General features: G+C 42.7%; 1 protein-coding gene across 6 annotated transcripts in view; it reads right to left on the bottom strand.

Annotated features, from left to right (window-relative positions):
- COL4A4 (collagen type IV alpha 4 chain) overlaps window positions 1–20737 on the bottom strand; it is a 133757-nt gene that overhangs the window by 78315 nt on the left and 34705 nt on the right. For all 6 annotated transcript variants that reach the window (XM_058702634.1, XM_058702654.1, XM_058702624.1 and 3 more), the window contains 8 exons: window positions 9525–9659; window positions 8693–8737; window positions 7936–8052; window positions 6944–7012; window positions 3961–3996; window positions 2054–2116; window positions 1622–1657; window positions 1355–1396 (listed from right to left, as the gene is read on the bottom strand). In XM_058702634.1, coding sequence (XP_058558617.1) covers window positions 1355–1396; window positions 1622–1657; window positions 2054–2116; window positions 3961–3996; window positions 6944–7012; window positions 7936–8052; window positions 8693–8737; window positions 9525–9659 — 543 coding nt within the window. The remainder of the gene's footprint in view (window positions 1–1354; window positions 1397–1621; window positions 1658–2053; window positions 2117–3960; window positions 3997–6943; window positions 7013–7935; window positions 8053–8692; window positions 8738–9524; window positions 9660–20737) is intronic.

Raw genomic sequence — 20737 nt, 5'->3', positions numbered from 1 at the left:
GTAAATATAACCATGCTTATTCTTGTAATGTTTATTTATTTTTGAGACAGAGAGAGAGAGAAAGACACAGAGTGTGAGTCTAGGAGGGGCAGAGAGAGAGGGAGACAAAGAATCCGAAGCAGTTTCTAGGCTCCGAACTGTCAGCACAGAGCCCGACACGGGGCTGGAACCCACGAACTGTGAGATCATGACTTGAGCCAAAGTCGGACGCTTGACTGAGCCACCCAGGTGCCCCTGTTGTGTTGTTTTAATTGACCTTATACTTTAGTAACCTGTACTTTCTCTTTTTTTTTTTTTTTAATTTTTTTTTTCAACGTTTTTAATTTATTTTTGGGACAGAGAGAGACAGAGCATGAACGGGGGGAGGGGCAGAGAGAGAGGGAGACGCAGAATCAGAAACAGGCTCCAGGCTCCGAGCCGTCAGCCCAGAGCCCGACGCGGGGCTCGAACTCACGGACCGCGAGATCGTGACCTGGCTGAAGTCGGACGCTTCACCGACTGCGCCACCCAGGCGCCCCAGTAACCTGTACTTTCTGATCCACATTATGTCATAGGCATGTCTGCACATCATGAGGTCTTCCAGTGTATTTTGGGCAATAGAGTCGTTTTGCTAAATGCCTGCACCATAACGTACCCAACCACACTGGGACTCCATGAGAGTGGGGATCAAGTCGGTCTTGCTAAAATTCCCCATATCCAGCACTGATCTTAGCCTGGCAGAGTAGACGCTCAATATCTACTTGCCCACAGTTGTGGCACGAGCCACTTACCAACTGTTAGACATTCAGATTGTTTCCAGATGAGCTGCCACCTTAAAATACCTTTCTAAAGCTTATCTTTGCTGAGTTTCATGTCTCAGGAGAAAGGACTGTGGATGTGAGGGAGGAAGGGGTGAGGGACAGTGAGCATAGGTGTGAGGCAGGAGAGAGTGGGAGACTGTGTCGCTAAATGCTTTTGGTTCCAGGTGTTTATGTTTTTATTTATGTGTAGAGTTTAGGATTCTGAGGAAATTTGTGAAATTAAGCCAAGCAATACAGTAATTAAACAAACCATTACGCTGGATATACTAAATTATCAGAAATGTTCAATCTCTTTTTGCTGGGGTAAAATGTGTCATATACATTAACTTGAATTTAGTGGCAAATTTTCTCAGGACTGTCATTTTACAGTCAAGGGTAACGGTGCCATAATAATTCAGCAAAAACAGCATCTCAGCCATAAAACTGGGCAGTGAACACGATAACTGGATAATGAACACGATTTAAGTGACAATCAGAACAGCCTCCCCCTCCCCGCCGCCCCGGCAGCACATACATTTTAACGTCTGCTCCTCCGCGCAAAAGGGGATTCTTACCGGTTCTCCCATTTGCCCCTTCACTCCCACGCCAGGATTACCCTGGGAAAGAAAAGGAAAAAAAAAAAAAAAAAAGGTAATTGCTTTTGAATATTTAAAAGGTAATTACAAGCAAGTAAGATTTCTGGTTAAGCAATTAAGTGAAGTTTATTAAATATTTGGGGAAGTCTAATAAGGGAAAGACATAATTCTGACAAATCTCGTGGTCACTAATCTCGTTATACACGGACAGTCTCCATTTGTAGCATCTTACTCATGACCACCCACCTTCAAGCCTGGTCTCCCAGGATGGCCCGGAGCACCCTAAATCAAGGGCAAAAAGGCACAAATCAAGTATCAGTCACAGAAATCACAATGGGTCCGAGTTGGGTTGTCTCAAGATCCTCTTTAGGAAACCCTGAACTTTAAAACATGCTGCTGGTCTCCCCCTCCTGGCTGTTTCCTCCCATGGCTTGTTTCCCTGGAGGACCCTTGCTTCAAGGCTTCAAGACAAACTCATACTTGGTGGGCGGGGCGGGGGGGGGGGGCGTATGCAGATTCATCAAGTGGTAACTTCTCAAACAACCCACCTGTGCCTACCCACCCCGAGGTTTCAATTTGCTTCTTTTATTTATTTATTTATTTATTTTTTGGCTTTTGCTTAATTTAAACATACAGGCTGGGTTTTCTAAGGGCCAGAATGAGCAGTGCTGTACTTACTGGTAACCCAGGCTCTCCTGGATGTCCCATTGGGCCCGCTGGTCCTCTTGCACCCCTAGATCCCTAAACACGAGAACAATCAGTGCATTAGTTACTCAAATTCAAAATCATGGGTCACAGCAAGAGCTGCGTGTAATCCAAGGTGGATTAAAAACCTCCAAAGAAATCACAGTCCCGGACACATCTGCCCTATAGCAGGAGCATCTTCACAGCAGCTGACATGCCATTAAAAGGGCGCAGAGTGGGGCGCCTGGGGGGCTCGGTCGGTTAAGTGTCAGACTTTGGCTCAGGTCATGATCTCGTGGCTTGTGAGCTCGAGCCCCGCATCAGGCTCTGTGCTGACAGCTCGGAGCCTGGAGCCTGGAGCCTGCTTCGGATTCTGTGTCTCCCTCTCTCTCTGCCCCTCCCCTGCTCACACTCTGTCTCTATCTCTGTCTCTGTCTCTCTCTCTCTCTATCCCAAAAAGAAATAAACGTTAAAAAAAAAAAAAAGGGCACAGAGCTACATGACAGCAATAGTCTGGCAGGTGTGACCAACTCTTACATTTAGGATTAAATTAAGACCCAGAGATCAATCTACTTGTTTATAAATAAATCTTGCAATAGCAAAAGTAAAGAACAAAGAAAACTTATTACCAGCTACTTCTAAATTCTATATATGTTATAACACTGATATATGTCAAGATGCTTTTTAAAACATTCATATTAGCTAATAACAATGAATATTACACTATGGCTGTATTTATACTCTTTAATATACTTTTAAGACATACCCTATCAGATCAATGTGAATAGAAATGCCCCTGATTCAAGATTAAGGTGATTTAGTCACAATTTTCTGCACCATGTACGTGATAGCATAATTCCACACAAATTCACAAGGAAGGGTTACAGCTGTGCATTCCTAGAAGTGTGGGGAGAGGCTCTCTTCTCCCACCAACTCTGCCCATGTCAAATTATTTGCGAGCATGCAAGAAATCCCTGTCTCCAGGAGGATGAACTGGTATTTATGTTAAAGGCAACATGAAGGTATCTCATTGATTACGTCGAGCTGAGCCTGAAGGGTTATGAGGAAAGTAATGTGGGAAAGCAAGCCCGTCTACAGCCGAAAGTTGCCAAGCAAAATAAGAGGTTAATCCTTCAGAGGCATAATTGCTGTCAATCTTAATCTTGTGAACACTGATTGATTAACTGCAAAAAACCAATACAATCATTGATTTACAACTTCAGGAAGATAGGGGCGCCTGGGTGGCTTGGTTAAGCATCTGACTTCAGCTCAGGTCATGATCTCACGATCCGTGAGTTCAAGCCCCACATCGGGCTCTGTGCTGACAGCTCGGAGCCTGGAGCCCGTTTCGGATTCTGTGTCTCCTTCTCTCTCTGCCCCTCCCCTGCTCATGCTCTGTCTCTCTCTGTCTCAAAAATAAATAAAAACATTTTGAAAAATTAAAAAAAAAAACAACTTCAGGAAGATAAAGACGGGGCAAAAAATTAAATGCAACACACAGTTACTAATTCAGCAGGCAGAATGGTACAAAGCAAAGTCGTTTCTACCAACACGTATTATTTGGGTAGTCTAGAGGGACATGTACCTTCCCAAATATTAAGTGAGTGTACGCCCCTGAGTAAGGCCAAATGACCACTAAAAAACAGAAGACGAAGGTAAGCAGCAGCTTGTGGAGACTCCAGGACCGTTAGTTCACGGGCCTGGGACCTGCATGGTCACACGGGGGCACATGCCTGATAGAACACTCCGCTGTCACCACCATGAAATTCTTAATAATTTTTGAACAGGGGATCTAAGCTCTCATTTTGCCCGGTGGGTTCTGCAAATTTTGCAGCCGGTCCTGCTAGGATACAAACAGTGTGGGAAGCAATAGAAGCAAACGGCCTGCTGGGGCGACTTACCGGCACGCCAGGAGGTCCTGGGTCCCCTCTGTCACCCTGCAATAGTAACGATGCATTGCTTTAGAAGAGAGGCACCATTTTCCCCAAACACATGTGATGCAAAGGGAGGAGAACACACAGGAATTATTTGGACTTTCTGTGCAGCCTGTTCAATTTTTCGGCGTTGACAAGACAACTGTGGAGGGCTTCACCCATGGAACTTTCTGTGTCCATTCCCAGGCCTGGAATCGTGCTTCGATTCAGCCAAAACCAGACAAAGACTGCTGGAGTCATGATGACACAGAGTCAAGATGAGATTTTCATCTTTCCATTTACAATCTTAACTCTCAACTCAATGGTCCCATTTCATCACAGTTTAACAGTCTCTGGTCTAACTGCCAGAACTTGCCTCTTATAATGGACACCCTGCTCCTTTTTATCACCCTATAGGGATGGAAAGGGAATTCATGTGGAAATTCTCTCACACCTGCCTCTTGGTGGATCAACAGCTTAGTGGCTCTGCCCTGAGACTACACACTTTAAAAATGCAAAGAGTATATTTTATTGAATATAGCTTTTTTAATGCAAAATATATTATACAGTATACATAAGGTAACAGTTAACATTTTGGCCAATTTTAAGGGGACAGTTCTGTGGCATTAAGTATATTCACACTGTTGTGTAATCATCTCTAGAACTTTTCATCTTGCCCAATGGAAACTGGAGCTGGTCAATACATTCCCCTCCCCCAGCTCCTGGCAGGCACCATTCATTCTACTCTTGGTCTCTGTGAATCTGACTACTCTAGGAACCTCATTATAAGTGGAACCATACATTGTTTGTCCTTTTATGACTGGCTTATTTCACTTAGCCTAATGACCTCAGGGTTCATTCCCCCTTGTAGCATGTGTCAGAATTCCTGTCCTTTTTAAGGCTGAATAATACTGCATTGTATGTAGAGATCACATTCCGTTTATCCATTCATCCAACGATGGGCCATTGGATTGCTTCCACCTTCTGGCTGTCATGAGTAATGCTGCTAGGGTGGGTGGACAAGGATCTGTTTGAGTCCCTGCTTTCATTTCGCTTGGATATATACCTGGAAATGCAATTGCTGGATCATAAGGTAATTCTACATTTCAATTTTTTGAGGAGCCCTCATACTATTTTCCAGAGCAGCTACACATTTTCCATTCCCACCAGCCATACAGAAGAGTTCCACTTCTCCCCATAATTGTCAACACTTAAGATTTTCTGGGTTTTTTTAATGTTTTATTTATTTTCAAGAGTGAGAGAAGGATGGGGGTAAGGGGGAGGACAGAGGATCCAAAGCAGGCTCTGCGTTGACAGCAGAGAGCCCGATGTGGGGCTTGAACTCATGAACTGTGAGCTCATGACCAAAGCTGAGGTTGGATGCTTCATCAACTGAGCCACCCAGGCACTTCAGGGTTTCTTTTTGTTTTTGTTCTTATTTTTTAAATAACCATCCAAATGGCTGTGAAGTGGCTATGGGCTCTTAAAAGTATTGTTTTGGGGCACGTGGGTGGCTCAGTTGGTTAAGCGTCCGACTTCGGCTTGGGTCATGATCTCACAGTTCGTGGGTTCCAGCCCCGCGTCGGGGTCTGTGCTGACAGCGCGGAGCCTGGAGCCTGCTTTGGATTCTGTGTCTCCCTCTGTCTCTCTCTGCCCTTCCCCTGCTCTCTCTCTCTCTCTCTCTGTTAATAAATAAACATTAAAAATGTTAATAAATAAACATTAAAAATGTTTATAAATTTATAAACATTGCATTATAATGTTTATAAATAAACATTAAAAATGTTTATAAATTTATAAACATTGCATTATAATGTTTATAAATTTATAAACATTAAAAATGTTTATAAATAAACATTAAAAAAAAGTTTTTAATTATTACAATAGATCATCAGTGCTGAGAAGACAACAGGGCAGACAGTAATTTCATTTACCTTCACAAAAAAAAGGAAAATGAGGCTCAGAGAGTTTGAGGGGTTGCTCAAGATCACAATGGTAGGAAAGGATCAGTTTATTCCTTCCTGGTGCCTAGAGTGACCCTCCTCTTGCTGCTAAGTTTCTTAACATATCATTTAAGCTATAAACAAAAGCATAGTTGTTGCTGTGTATAGGCTCAGAGGCTACAAACGAATAATGTGATCTCACTAAAGGAATCGGCATTCAGGTGTTGCCCATCCTGGGTGGCATGAAACTCAGGGTCTAATAGAAGAAATTTGAGTTTTACCTAAATGTTGTAGAATATTCTGAAGAGAAATGACCATGTCTTGGAAATGAACTGTATTTTCCTTCTTGACTTGTATCTACTGATCTGCTTAACTCATGCATGGTACTCGTATTAGAGATATAGATGGTCATTCAAGAGTTTATTTCTGCAAGTTTGTATATCATTGTGTATGGAAACACAAAAGCATTTAATTTACCAAGGATAGTGCTGTAAAGGTTCCATAATTTTCAAGTTCAAGAGCAGTGATTCCTTTTATACCAGATAGCAGGTATTAACATTACAATATTCTCACTACAAATAAATCAGTGCTTCTCAACTAGGGTGACCTTTCCTCCCAGGGTGCACTTGGTAATATCTGGAGGTATTATTTAGTTGGAGGGATGCTACTGGCATCTAATGGGTAGAGGCCAGAGATGCCATTCAACATCTTAGAATGCACGCAGTCAACACCCACAAGGAATGGTTATGTGGCCCCAGATGCCAGCAGTGCTAAGATTGAGAAACCCGGAAATAAGTGTCTCTGCTGCACTTTGTAAGAATGATTGGGAGGTACTAGAATTTTATAGCCTGAGCAATTAAAGCTAAGTGTCTTCACACAAGAAGTATGATGCCATCTACAGAGTCAGGGTAATGATTAAAAACAGTGTGCTTGGGGACATTTCAAAAGAGATATGTCCGTGTGTTTCCTGGATGGGTTTACTTAGTGGAAAAATAATATTTTAAACTCACTATGATCATAAAACTTACCGGAATTCCTTTAATGGCACCTAAAATGAACACAGAATTTCCTTTTTCTCCATTTTCCCCAGGAAGGCCCTGAAAATAAAATATTCACTTAGGAGGGGGAAAAATCATATTACCGTTGTAGTATTTTCTTTTTTTATGAAATATTACTCACCAGTAAAATACCATTATGGTCATGTTTCACTAGAGGACATTTCTTCATTATTGCTATCATCCTAAGGTTCTCATACATATTTATTCAAAATTCAGTTAAGATCTATTAAAGAATCTCCAAAGAGAGTATCTATTAATATATTTATATTATACATATATCTTATAAATATATAATATATATAGGCTACGTATTATATAATAATATACATAGCCATTTACTAATTATTCAGCAGGAAAATTTCATTTTCCCTCAGACATAATAATGCAAATATATACTTCTTACAAGTAAACAATTTTGCAATTGTCAGTTAATAATTTAGGCCCTAGGAATAGTTTCTTAACAACTGATTTTATCCATTTTAGTTGTCATATTCAAAATAGGGCCTCTGTAACTTTGTAAGATTAACTTTTAAAAACAGAACATCTCCCTTTTAGAAGGTTTCTGTAGGTAGCTGCAAGTTTATGTAGAGTATTTTTAAAAAGTGAATGAAAAATTCAATGTATTCTCTTTTCCCAAAGTTTTCCTACTGAATACCTTAATATATCTTAATTTGGTAACCACATAAGAATTATATCATTTATCAAGCTCCTACAAAGGACGTGCAGATTTCAAAGTTAATCCCTCCTAGAAAAGTCCTGACCTTGCTTCCAGTGGGAGAAACTTCAGGCTTTTGCTGTAAGTTACAGCAACCGTCTTCCCTGAGCATCTGATTGGCCTATACAGACAGTCCCTGCTTCACACAGTTTCAACAGGCACGAATTTTAGCTCCACATCAAGCATGTGCCCACTGTAGAGCCCTTCACTTAAGATTCCCTTTAGGATGAGCTGTGGGAGGTCTTACTGGGGGGCCTCTTGGGCCAGGAACTCCTCTTTCTCCTGGAAGCCCTGGATCACCTCTCGAGCCATTGTACCCATGCACACCAGGCTTGCCTCTGGATCCAGGAGGCCCCGGGTGCCCCTGTAAAAAACAAGACTGTAAGTGAAGTCTTTCTGCAAGAATACTGCAACGCAAAGTTTACATAATGTGGGTACCCAAATTAAGGCATTTGTGACTCACGTGTTATTTAATTTGTAAAAACTTCCTTCCCACCCACAAGTACTGTGTAGCAGAGTAAAAATATACAGACACATTTTAATACAGCCCAGTTGAAATTAATTTAGTTTAGAATATTCTAAGAAATTTAGGAGATCACCTTCCTTAAAATCTTTACAAATACTCTCTAATGGATTATAAAGCTTCTGAAATAACTCTTGCTTCTTTCATTTCATTTCCATATTAGAAATGAGAGTTTTAAGCCCACTTCTACTGTCAAAACTAACCAGCAAGTAAAAACTTGCACTGTGAGTATACATTTATTTCCAGAATATGGCAGGTATATATAGCTTATATTGTGGAATGTTTTTCTCGAATCTGATTGAAAACCTTACTTTTCAAGTAAAGTCTTTTAGTCCCAAAGTTATTACACAAAACTGGAATGTAAGCGCCTTTCCTTGTACTATCAAAAGAAAATAAAGAAGAGTTTGCCATATAAATATATGTGATTTTAAGGGTTTTGATGAGCTTTTTAAAAAAATGGAGAAAATTTAGGGATACGTACAGGTATGCCATCCAAACCTGGAAATCCAGGAACACCAGTTGGACCCTAAAATCCCAGAAAACAAAACAAAGATATAAGAGGTATCAAAGCATTAGATTAACATATGGATTTACTTGAAAACATAAATAATGACATAATTTTTAAAAGACTCTTAGCAGTCATTGTCACTTATTTTTTTGCATTAATGAATTTAAATGCCAACAGTTAAAAAACCAACCTTTTGTACTTTTCTTTTTGTACTTAGGAAGCCAACTTAGCACCATCAATTCAAAGAAAATGTTCAATACCCTATAAGCCAGAAATTCAACTTCCTGGAGTCTGTCTATCCTAGAGAAATAAACTATTAAATGCAAGTGCAGGCGATTTACAGGATTGTTTCTGCACACTAGCATGACACAAAGTTGGGACAGGACCTCAAATTTACATCAACCGGGAATAAACCATAGTTTTATCCATATTAAGACATACTGTGCAGTATTTTTAAGAAAATAAGTTTGATCTACACAAATTGATAAGGAATGACCTGGAAGCCATATGGCTGAGTACAAAAAAGAAAAGCTTAGCACAACAAATATGCCATTTACGTTTTTAAAAAGCCATGAAAGAATACAACCCTTCATTGGGTGCACTCGAGTATTTAAGTGCATAGAGAAGTCTAGACAGGCATGCTCCTCTGGAAAGGAGCCAGGGAATGAGGGCTGATTATGGAAGAGGAGTTCAAACTTAATTTATTATAAGGTGCTAGTAGACAGTACTTGTGATTATAAAAAACCTGGCACAGTAGTGCCAGTAAAGCGGTTAGTAAGAGTCCCTCACTTAAGAGAAGGCTTACCTTATCACCTTTGTCACCGGCTGCTCCAGGAGGGCCGCTGTCACCTCTCATCCCTTTCTCTCCTGGAATTCCAATGGGTCCTGGCAGTCCCAGGGGTCCAATAGGACCCTGTGGCCCTGGGAGTCCTGGTTGACCCTAAGAAGGAAGGTTTAAAAGGCAGAGGGATGGCTGATTTTTAAGTAGCATTTTCCAACACAAACGCATGTTCACGTGAGCTAACAGAAGACTGGAATATTAGAGTTTGAGCAAATTCTAACAATAAAAGCACAAATGATCAATTAATTACAAAAATAAGAAAGAGGAACATTGCCTTTTTCTATCTGAATTTAAGCCATACAATACATTTTAATTATCCCATGTGTACACACACACACACACACACACACACACACAAACTAATCACAGTTCTTGTACTATTTTTATTCTGTCAGTGACAGTTATAAATCTTGAGCTTTTTAGCAAAGCAAGCAACTTGCAAAACAAAGCAAGAAAAGAAATCAAAGTCTCATTACCATTGTGTTAGTGGCACAGATTAAGAGTAGAGAAAGCTGCCAGATCTTTTTAAAAATTTCATATGGTGAATGATTGTTCTGCCCCTTTAGTGAAAAACCTTTCTTCTTTTAGCCTCTTTTACCTAATATCTATTCTTAATTTGGAAGGAGGCTGTCCATGTCAACTTATATTTACGCAATCTGACTTTCCATGAATGAAAAGGTCGCCTCTTATTTTAGGTGAAGATGTTTCGTGAGCTCAGCTCTTCCCCCTGAACCCACAGTGGGAACATTTCCAGTACAAAGATGAGAAACCTTCTCCCTTGTTGCCTGTCCCCCATTGCATTTAGATGACCTGATGCACTGAATGGACATTGAGTCACCACCCACTAGAAGCAGTTGTGAGGCTCACAGCTCTTTGATCTGGAGTAGGAAGACTGACCTCGGAGGACCGCATGCGCTGCCTCCCACCCCCGTGATATTGCTCCCTTCTCTGTCCCAGGCCCCCTTGTCTCTCTCCATAGTCCCTACACCCATGGTTCTCCCTAGGACTGAAATTGTAAATATCATGGGTTCGAATAGCCCCACTTATATGTCTCAGCACAGATTTTTCTAACTTTAACTTCCAGATGGACGAGCATATCCAGATGCCTCCTTGACACCTTCTTGGATATAATGGTACCTCCGGCTTAAAAGAACAAAAAAATCTGAAATGGAATTCTTGCCTTTCCTCCAAAATGCAATCCTCTTTCAACCTTCCCCAACTACCTTATTAAATCCCAGCCAGAATCCTGGAGTCATCCTTGACAGTCTTCTTTCTGTCACACCTACACTGAATCTATGATTAACGGTTATCATTTCACTTCCAAAACAGATCTGGAACTCACTTCTTCACAGTCCCCCTGTCTGCCACCAGAGAGCTCCTAAATTGCTCTCTTGCTTCCTCTTCCCTTCCCCCATGCCTCTCTCCACAGCACAACCAGAGTGACATGGAAACAGAAATCAGACCGTGGCGCTGCCCCACTTTTTAAAAACCTTCCTTGCCTTCCCACTGCCTGTAAAGTAAACCTTGGACTCCCTCCAGACTTTCTAGGGTATGGCCCTAATTACCTGGCACCCCACACTCATGACTTCCCAGCCAGCCCTGCGGCTCTTCCTTGGCTGGGCTTTCCCTCTGGACTGCTCCTTCTCTACATTTCCACAGGACTTGGATCTCCCCTAAACTACCACCTCCTTAGCAGCCTTCCTTGACCCTCTAGCCCTCCCCCCCCACCTAGCCCAGTCGAGGAGGATCTCCAGTCCACTGCCGCCCTCATTAGCCTGTCCATTTCATTCTTGGCGTCTTAGCATTTCATATTTTTCAACTCTTTGCCCATCCATTTATTGTTCACCTTTCCAGTTAGACATTAACGCTATGAGGGCAGGGATATTTGCTCACCAGTTAAATCTCCCATCCACCATCTACCACAGCCTTTGGCTTAGGAAATCCCTTCACCAAGCTCCCAGCCTGACCACCCAGCCGCTTTGGACACATTCTACCTGGGCCCTGTACGGTTAGGAAAGTGACCTTTGGACTCTGAAAAAGGCAATTCTATCAACTACATCTTTATGACATATAAAATGATTTTCTATATGCAAACTTATTTACTTTTTATAAAATAGCCAATGTACAAGAACAGTGAGGCTATTTGAACTTAAGAATCTGAAATCAGAATTTCTAAGTGACACTTCTAGCCTCATCATTCAATCTCTGTCTATAATTTGATGTGGGCAGAGAATATCTTAGATTCATTTTTTTTTTTTAATTTTTATTGTTGATTTTGAGAGAGAGAGAGAGAGAGTGCAAGCAGGGGAGGAACGGGGTGGGGGGAGAGAATCCCAAGCAGGCTCCTCACTGTCAGTGCAGAGCCCGACATGGGGCTTGAACTCATCGAACTCATGAACCATGAGATCATGACCTGAGCCAAAGTCAGACACTTAATCGACTGAGCCACCCAGGCACTGCATTTTTTTTTACTGGTGCAGAAAGGTGATTTTATTAAAGCACGGGGACAGAACCCGTGAGCAGGAAGAGCAGCCCATGTGTTTTTTTAAAAAACTGACTTTACAATCTGAAGACAATACCCTTACATTAGGTAAAAAGAAGCTTTATAATGAGAAGTTTACAACAAGGTTTTCACTGATGCAAGATGATCTGCCTGTATAACACCACGCACTGTGGTGTCCAAGGTGTTCAGCCATGTTGTCTAATATTTTGGAGCCCATGCTGTATTTTATTAGTTTGAAAACACTCTCAGTATTCACTTGAAGTCAGGATTTTCACCTGAAATTTCTTGTGCTTCTTAAAATTTTTCCACAGATTTAAGGAAAATCATGTTGTAGCCCCTTGCCCCACCAAACATGCTCATGCATTCAATGAACAAGAAAGTCTTGATATGCAGAGAGAAAAGCTGAATGGATTTCAGGAGATATCTGCTCAGATCAGATCTCAAACCTCTGGGCAATTCTGAAGTATTGCTGCTGAACTCCAAGTGTGAGTAGGGCCACATACAAGAATATAGGACTTCCCCTCAGATGTGTGGGGACCAGGAGAAAATATATTTTAGAGAGCCTCATCTATTTAAAAAGTGAGTCACCTGAAATCTGTGTCAGCACTATTCTGCTGACCCTGCGATCCCATGAACGGAGTCCCACAAGCTGGCAAGGCTGGACCAGGGTCCAGCCATGTGGTCCCAGACCAGCCCATAAGCATGAACCCCTGAGCTCCTCATGAGGTAAGCCCCACAGGGGATAAAGGATCCAAGTGCACCCTGTTGGAACAACTTTCGAGGCCCAAGATGGAGCCGCTCCCCCTGCCCGGGTTCCACGTCAGCAAAAGGAAGCAGATGACTTTTGGGTCCCTGTAAATGCTCATGTGGACCAGACACCCACTACCTCCAGTCAGCCAATCCCCACACCCCAAGCCACCCTTATTTCCCTGCTTTCTATTCTTTTTCCATTGTTCTTCCTTTTCCTTATTCTTCATCCCATAAAAGCTTCCTGTCTTCTGCCCCATTTTGCAGTTCTCTGGATCCTTGGGAAGGAAGACTGCCCGCTTCATGAAGTGTTAAATAAAGTTTGTTTCTATCACCTAAGCTGGCTTCTTTAATCATTTTTAACAACCTCAAAGGAAGAAACACACTGTGGGATCCAGCCAGTCCTGGTCTACACGTGGGATACCACCTTGGACAATGCTGCTGGCCTTGGCCAGGCCCAGACACAGGACCGATGGGAGAGGTCTTGGAGGCAGGAGCCCCAGGTGCCCTGCTCTAAAGACAATAATGCCAGAATATTCACAACAATATTATTTACAATAGTAAGAAAACCTGGAAGTCCTATAAAAATCCGCCCATCTGAGATCGATAGAATAGACTTTGGTACCTTCAAAAAAGGAACATTATGCAGCCTGTCTTGGCCTGGGTGCTTCAGAATCAAAGCATAGGGCAAGAAGTCAATGCAAATCGTTTGTCTGAGATTTGAAGGAGATAGGGTAAGGAAGCAGGGAGGTGACACAGAGAAGGGAAGATGGGGAAACAGGGTGTGGAATCAAGCCAGTCATTGAGACAGTTAGGGACCATCGGAACAAGTCCCAGGTGAAAACCATGCACCTGGGGCGCTTTCTGTTAGTTGTTATTTATTTATTTATTTATTTGTTTATTTATTTATTTATAGTTTTTATTTATTTTTTAAGTTTATACTTATTTATTTATTTATTTAATTTAAGAAAGCACCAGTCGGTGAGGGGGAGAGAGAAAAACCCGTCCAGAGCCCAATACAGGGCTCGAACTCACAAGCCCTGAGATCATGACCTGAGCAGAAGTAGGAAGCTTAACCGACTCAGCCATCCCGGTGCTCCAGTTAGCAGTTATTGGTAAACCACTTCTCTTACCGAGCAGAACCAGGACGCAGCCCTGCACCCAACCCGGAATTACAACAGAGACTCCGCGTACCTGAAGACTCTGCTCCAAAAGCACTGGGCGGCCTGAGTTGCCTGCCAATAGCGACCAATCAGGATGAGCTCCTTCCAACCAATCAGAATGAAGCCCTTCCAACCAATCAGGGCAAGGCATTCCCCCCCCCCCCCCCCCCCCGCCGTTATTTGCATCCTGGAGTGAGAACCCGAGCCAGAACTTGCTCCCTGAAGGCAGGGCCATCTCTTTGCTCGCAGAGGCCGGCCCAGCCAGTCTATGTTGGTGCTTTGTGTCCCTTTCACTCAAGCTGCAGCCCCAAGAGAGCCTTGGCTGTGCCTTTGGTTTTGGGGTCCAGCCTCGCTTCTACTGTTGGGCCCAACAACCCGACTCCGGTAACATGACCAGTGGGTCACAAGCTCTCCCCAGAGCGGGCACTCCCGGAGTCAGGGTAGAGCTCACACCTCAGAGCGACCCCACTCAAGAGCGAGGAAGCAGCGGTGTTCACCTCCTCGCTGGGGGACCACGGTGCCGGGTGCCTGCTGCCAGGCGGGTACCTGGGGCTCTCCCAGAGCCCGCAACGAGTGCAGAGACCGGCGGCTGGAACAGGCCCGCGGGGAACGTGTAAGGCCTGCACATTAAAGACAGCGAGCAGGGCTTTGTGAGCGGACACAGATCATCCTCATGATGCTGCTGAGGAAGACACAGTGACTGAACATCCAGGCTCTGCAGTCAGCCTCCTGTGTTGTAAGCCCAGGCCCACACTAGCTGTGTGACCTAGGGCACATTTCTTAGCCTCTCTGTTCCTTAGCTTCTTTATCCGTCAATGGCCAGTGGACATAAAAAGAATACTGCACGGCAAGTGTTAATAGCATCGTGCCTGGAACCATAATGCAAACTATTGTGATTACTCTCATTATACACAGTTCATTGTTCAAAGGGGGAAAAACAAGCTGTGTGTCATATGATCCCACCTGTAGAGAAACAAATGGGCATTTTCTCGAAATATATGTTTATAAAGGAACATTTCTTGAAGGATATACAAAAATAGCATTCTGTCATGTCTCAGCAGGGAAAATGCAAGCCAGGGCAATATGTTCTTTACCAACAGCAAATGTGACCTTTATAACAAAGATGAGTTACCATTTCTCTTTCATCATTAAGTCACGGACTCAACAAACATTATCAACAACCTTTACCATCTGCCTAACCTTAACAAATCAAAATCCTACTTCATCTGAACTTTCCCTTCTCTTCATGCTTTTTCATCAACATAACAACTATTTATTGAGTATCCGTAAAAATACTAATAAAGCTTAGGATTTTCAAGGAAGCTTGAATGTATAAATATGTGTTATTAAAAAGACAACAATAAAATATAAAATGTAGTTATATAGGCACAAATCATTTGGGGGTATTTCGTGGGCATATCAATTTAAATATTGCACAAATTGTAAACAACAATCTAAAAGATAAATGACTTCAGCTACCTGTTTCCCTTTCTTTCTTTCTTTCTTCTTTCTTTCTTTTCTTTCACCTGTGTTAATTACTCTTACTTGGTAAGATTTCCTAAATATAAGACTCAGAAATGAACTGCCTTTTCATGAAGTTTGGGAATCATCTTTTCATCTGATAGGTAATTTACAGAAAACCTGCTAAATTATCTTTTGTGAATGCTGTACTTTACAATAATGTAACGTTTAGAAAAAAAAATGTATGTTTAAACATTAACTGAGAAAGAGACAGCCAATTAACTGCCTATAAATCTCTTTAATGTGCTTCATTCTGGACACGCAAGGCCAGATCCAGTGAGCTAATGGAACTTTGCAGAGAAAAAAAAAAGAAAGAGTAGAAGTGTTTCACATGGCCATAAGAATGATAAAACTCCATTCAGTACAGAAATGGGTCCTGATATGAGAAGGTGTCATCCAAAATGCTTTTAAAATAAAACAAGGAGGGGCGCCTGGGTGGCGCAGTCGGTTAAGCGTCCGACTTCAGCCAGGTCACGATCTCGCAGTCTGTGAGTTCGAGCCCCGCGTCAGGCTCTGGGCTGATGGCTCGGAGCCTGGAGCCTGTTTCCGATTCTGTGTCTCCCTCTCTCTCTGCCCCTCCCCCGTTCATGCTCTGTCTCTCTCTGTCCCAAAAATAAATAAAAAAACGTTGAAAAAAAAAAATTTAAAATAAAACAAGGAATGGTTATTTACATTATTAAAACTCTGGACCCCGTGCCCCCCCCCTTACCCATCTGTTACACTGATTTCCTCACCATTTCTGAATAAGCTCTGTTCTTTCACAGACTTGATCCTGTCTCAGAACCGTCCGTCCCTCCCACTCCCAAGGTCATCTTTTAGTGCTCTCGTGGAAGGACTCCCCAACCTCCTGCCCTCCGCCAACCCGCACTTCAGAACTAGATGCCTCTCGAGATGCTCCTATAATAGCATCCCTCCCCTGCTATAGTGACCATCTCTTTATCCCCCTAATCCCATACCTGCTAGACCATGAGCTTCTGGGGGGCACAGTCTATGTGCCCAAGACTTTGATGGCAGGAAAGGCAATAAATAATAAATTTGAACAGTGATACAGTCAATGTTTCCACACTGAGGTGAGCAAAACACAACCCCACACCGTGAGCAATGGCCCTAAACACAGCGATGTTCACATCTTCTTGTTGAGACAGAACACGGGTTTTGCCATGCCTTCATTTCAACAGCAAAATAACCTCTACTTTGCAGGTGGAAAAGCTAGCATAAAATATTAAATGCCTACTTATTTACAGATGCTGGGGAAAGCTGTGGTTTGTTTTTATATGGAGTGCTGTGTTGTTTTTTTTTTCTCATATTAACAGGTAATTCCTTATAGGATAAATTTTTTAAAGAAATACACCAAACCTTGTATCACATTATTAAACCTATCAGAAAGCTACTCATGAAATTTTTCCAAACCCCAATCTCTGAAATAGTCATTGCTAGTTCACCCAATTTGAGTAAATTATTTATCCACAGCAACATAGAGAATAACTCCAATATCCTTAAACTGTTTCATATAAAAGAAGGGGTCAATTAAAAAAAACTATGTTTACAAGTAAATATTTGGGCTTACTTATTTATAAGGCTATAATGGAATTAACTTCAGGATCAACAGACTTAAATAACAAACCCATAAGAGACACTTCTATAACAAGAGATTCATTAAATAATCAAAAGAATTTGGCATCTTTAAAAAATTTTTTAAAGAAATCTTTTCTTCCTAACTATGCACCCTCCAACCATGAACAATAACATGATATACAGTGGATTCAGGGTAGTAAAAAAAAAAAAAAAAAAAAGCCTAGTGGAATGAATGCCTTATTTTCAGATGTAGTTTTCCCTGATCTATCTACTGATCTTTCTTTTTCTCTTTCTTTCTTTCTTTTTCTTTCTTTCTTTCTTTCTTTCTTTCTTTCTTTCTTTCTTTCTTTCTTTCTTTCTTTCTTTCTTTCTCTTTCTTTTTTCTCTTTCTTTCTTTCTTTTTCTTTCTTTCTTTCTTTCTTTCTTTTTCTTTTTTCTTTCCTCTTTTCTCTCCCCTTTCCTTTCCTATCCCTTTCTTTCTTCCTTCCTTCCCTCCTTCCTTCCTTCCCTCCTTCCTTCCTCCCCCCTGCCTGCCTTTCTTCCTTCCTTCCTCCCTTCCTTCCTTCCTTTCTTCTATGTACACAGAACTGCCTCTGTGTTTCACAACTTTCAGCCAGAGACCGTGAAATCAGAAAAGATGCACCAAATCCAGAAATGACAATCATCTTGCCAGCTGAGGAAACTCTGGCATGCTGTGATGCCACAAGCCATCCCCTTCTTCCTCCTCAAAGCCCAGGCTGACACCATGTCATCAGACGTGCTATGTGTGCTCCGACTGAGGCCACAGAACAGTAGGCTCCCGGGCCAGCTGTACAAATAGGGGATGAAGGTGATCACAGTGGACAGTCACCCCACCCTCTGGAGCTGGGGCATTCCTTCAGCATCCTGTCACTTGTTAGTCATCTGTATAAGGCACGGCTCTTGAGCAGGGCTAAGATCAAATTACTTTCATTTCACAACTTGGTAGAACCGCACCAACAGACGGGAGAATATGTACACGGCCAATACCAAGATCTTCAACTCAGCCTTTTGGGCTGCCCCGGATGTGTTCGCTGCCAGGGACCAAACCCTTTAGGGAATGACAAAAAGCTAAGAAACCCTCTGTCATGTTAGCAGTATGAGAATTGGGAGAAATAAGTTCAGAGAGACGACTGCAAATACATATCCTGTCACATTTTCCCTGCGACAGCTTCCTGCTCCTGCCTAACCAGAAGTTCAATCAGTGCAAAGAAGTATAAATAAATGTTTGTTCCTTTCCTCCTTCATTAGTTAATCAATGAACATGAAAGGGGCTTTTATTATACTAATGACACATACGTTTCCAAATCACCCTTGGTCTCTAAGACCATGAAGGTGATCATCAAAGTGCCCAGTGATCATCATGTGATCACTGTGTGCCCACCACTCTCCATACCTTGCTTCATTTAATCCAGCCACCAACACTGAGAAACGTGAATTATTATCCCCCGTATAGATGAGAAAAGTCTATTCAGGGGTATAACTTACTCAGACTCACATACCTAGTGAGTTTGCATTCAAACCTGCATCAGTCAGGGGCTCTCCCAAACCTCTCCTCTTCCCACCGCCTCAGCCTGGCAGAGTGGAGGACCCATGCACTAAACCATCCCCACACCATGCCTGCTGCGACATGCCCATTGCTTCAGGCCTTGTCTTGTTTTTAAACTTCATATCTTAATGTATTCTGTGTTCTTTTATAAAGTTTCTTCAGGAAATAATAGTATTCATCAAATTAATTAAAGACCTCTATTTCTGTCGTTCTCAAGTCCTATTTTCTAGACCTACCCTATACGTCCAAACATTTTCTAGACACCTTCTTGAACCTTCCTCCTCTGCTAATTCGCACTCATCATGTCAGAACTCAGCTCATCATTCCCATCATTTCCCCGCGCTCCACTCCTGTCCCCAGACCCATTAGGTGGCAACTTTGTTCCTTCATGTGAGCTCACCATGCGGCTCTCCGTGTCCACCCTTGGCCAACGCTGTCATACCTCCCTTAACTTGAATCTCACGTGTCTGTCTTACTGTCATCTCCCTGCAGAGGAATTCGTCCGCTGTCGTGGTCTTGTCATCTCATGTGGGTCACCCAAGCACCAGCCTCCCTCTCTTCCTTCATTCCAGGCTTCTACCCACATCCATATACAACTGTCAACTCCCCTGCGATCTTCTCTTGCCTGTGTCACTGCTTTCATCACCCTCTGCAATGGGGACAGTCGGCCTTCCTCCACCCCAGCCAACCCTCCTCCTTCTGCTCCAATCACACGTGTGCCTCCTATTTGCCTGAAGCAATGGCAGCCTTCCTCCATCGGTAGTTCCTATTCTACCTTCTCAAAACCATGATGGTGGCGATGGTACCAATGGCCGCAGCTACCATTCCCTGAGCAGTTGTTCCAGGCACTGACTCCTGGGATCCTTACATCCATGAGGTCACCCGTGGGGGGCGCCTGGGTGACTCAGTTGGTGAAGCATCCATCCGACTCGGTTTCAGCTCAGGTCATGATCTCGCGGTTTCGTGGGTTCAAGCCCCGTGTGGGGCCCTGTGCTGACAGTGCGGAACCTGCTTGGGATTCGCGGTCTCCCCCTCTCTGCCCCTCCCCTCACAAGCACGCTCTCTGTGTCTCTCTAAATACACTAAAAACAAATTTTTTTAAAGAAAAAAAAGTCGCCCTGTTTCTACTTTTCTGTTTCCCAAACAAGGAAGCTGAGGCTCAGAGAGATGAAGCCAGTGACCAGAGGCCACTGACTATCACCTGGGGAAACAGAGATTCGAACCCAGGTCCCCTGACTTCAGTTGCTGCTTCTCTTTTACCCCAGTCCTGATCAATCTCACTCTCGGAAGAACTCTCCTGTCCACCCTAAAATACCAGCTAAATAGACTCTTCACCTATTTTTCATTATTGTTTCACGCATGTTACTTTAATTAATACCTGCTTGGGGTGATGTCTTCTGGTAAGCTTTTTGGGGTCAGGGATCCGTGCACATTGTATTACGACCCAGGACCTTGGCTACCGCCTTGTGTGGTATATATTCTAAACATGAACTCAGAGAGTACTGAATGGATTAAGACTTTTATAATTAAAATGAACAGTTCAGCGTCACCCTTCCTGCCTTTTTAATGCTTGGCTGTAATTCAAAGATTCATCCACTAGGCGACACCATAACATTACTTAAACCCTCCAAGAGGACTACGCAGGTACCATAAAATCCTTTAACTGAGTGCCTCCGAGGTCTTTCCCTACCTATAACGGAAAAAACTAATGGATAACATGAAGGGTTATTAAAATAAATAACAAAAAAGTGTTACTCAAGGAGTAGAAAGTCCAAGGAGACCAGACTGCTGTGGCAGAGTATTTTCTTGTACCTTAAGATCACCTCACCTGTCAATGAGAGCATCCGCTGGCCCATTTAGCCTGGAGTGACTCTGACTCTGGATGTGCAGCTGTGTTCCCAAGAGGCTGCATGGCACAGTGGAAAGAACACGGCTCTGAGAACCGGAAGATAGGGCTTTGCCCCTGAGCAATAAATAAAGTCACGTCTTGAACCTGGTCATCACAGAGTGGTTTTCCCATTTTTAAAAATGGTGTAAGAGCAGCCCAGCATCACACATCTGCCGTGGGAACTGAACGAGGCAGCGTGGAGAGGTCTGGGTA

The sequence above is a fragment of the Neofelis nebulosa genome, chromosome 2, assembly GCF_028018385.1.
Source record: "Neofelis nebulosa isolate mNeoNeb1 chromosome 2, mNeoNeb1.pri, whole genome shotgun sequence".
NCBI classification, from domain to species: Eukaryota; Metazoa; Chordata; class Mammalia; order Carnivora; family Felidae; genus Neofelis; species Neofelis nebulosa.
Note: the sequence above shows the minus strand (reverse complement) of the source record. Positions and strands in the feature narration are given on the sequence as shown.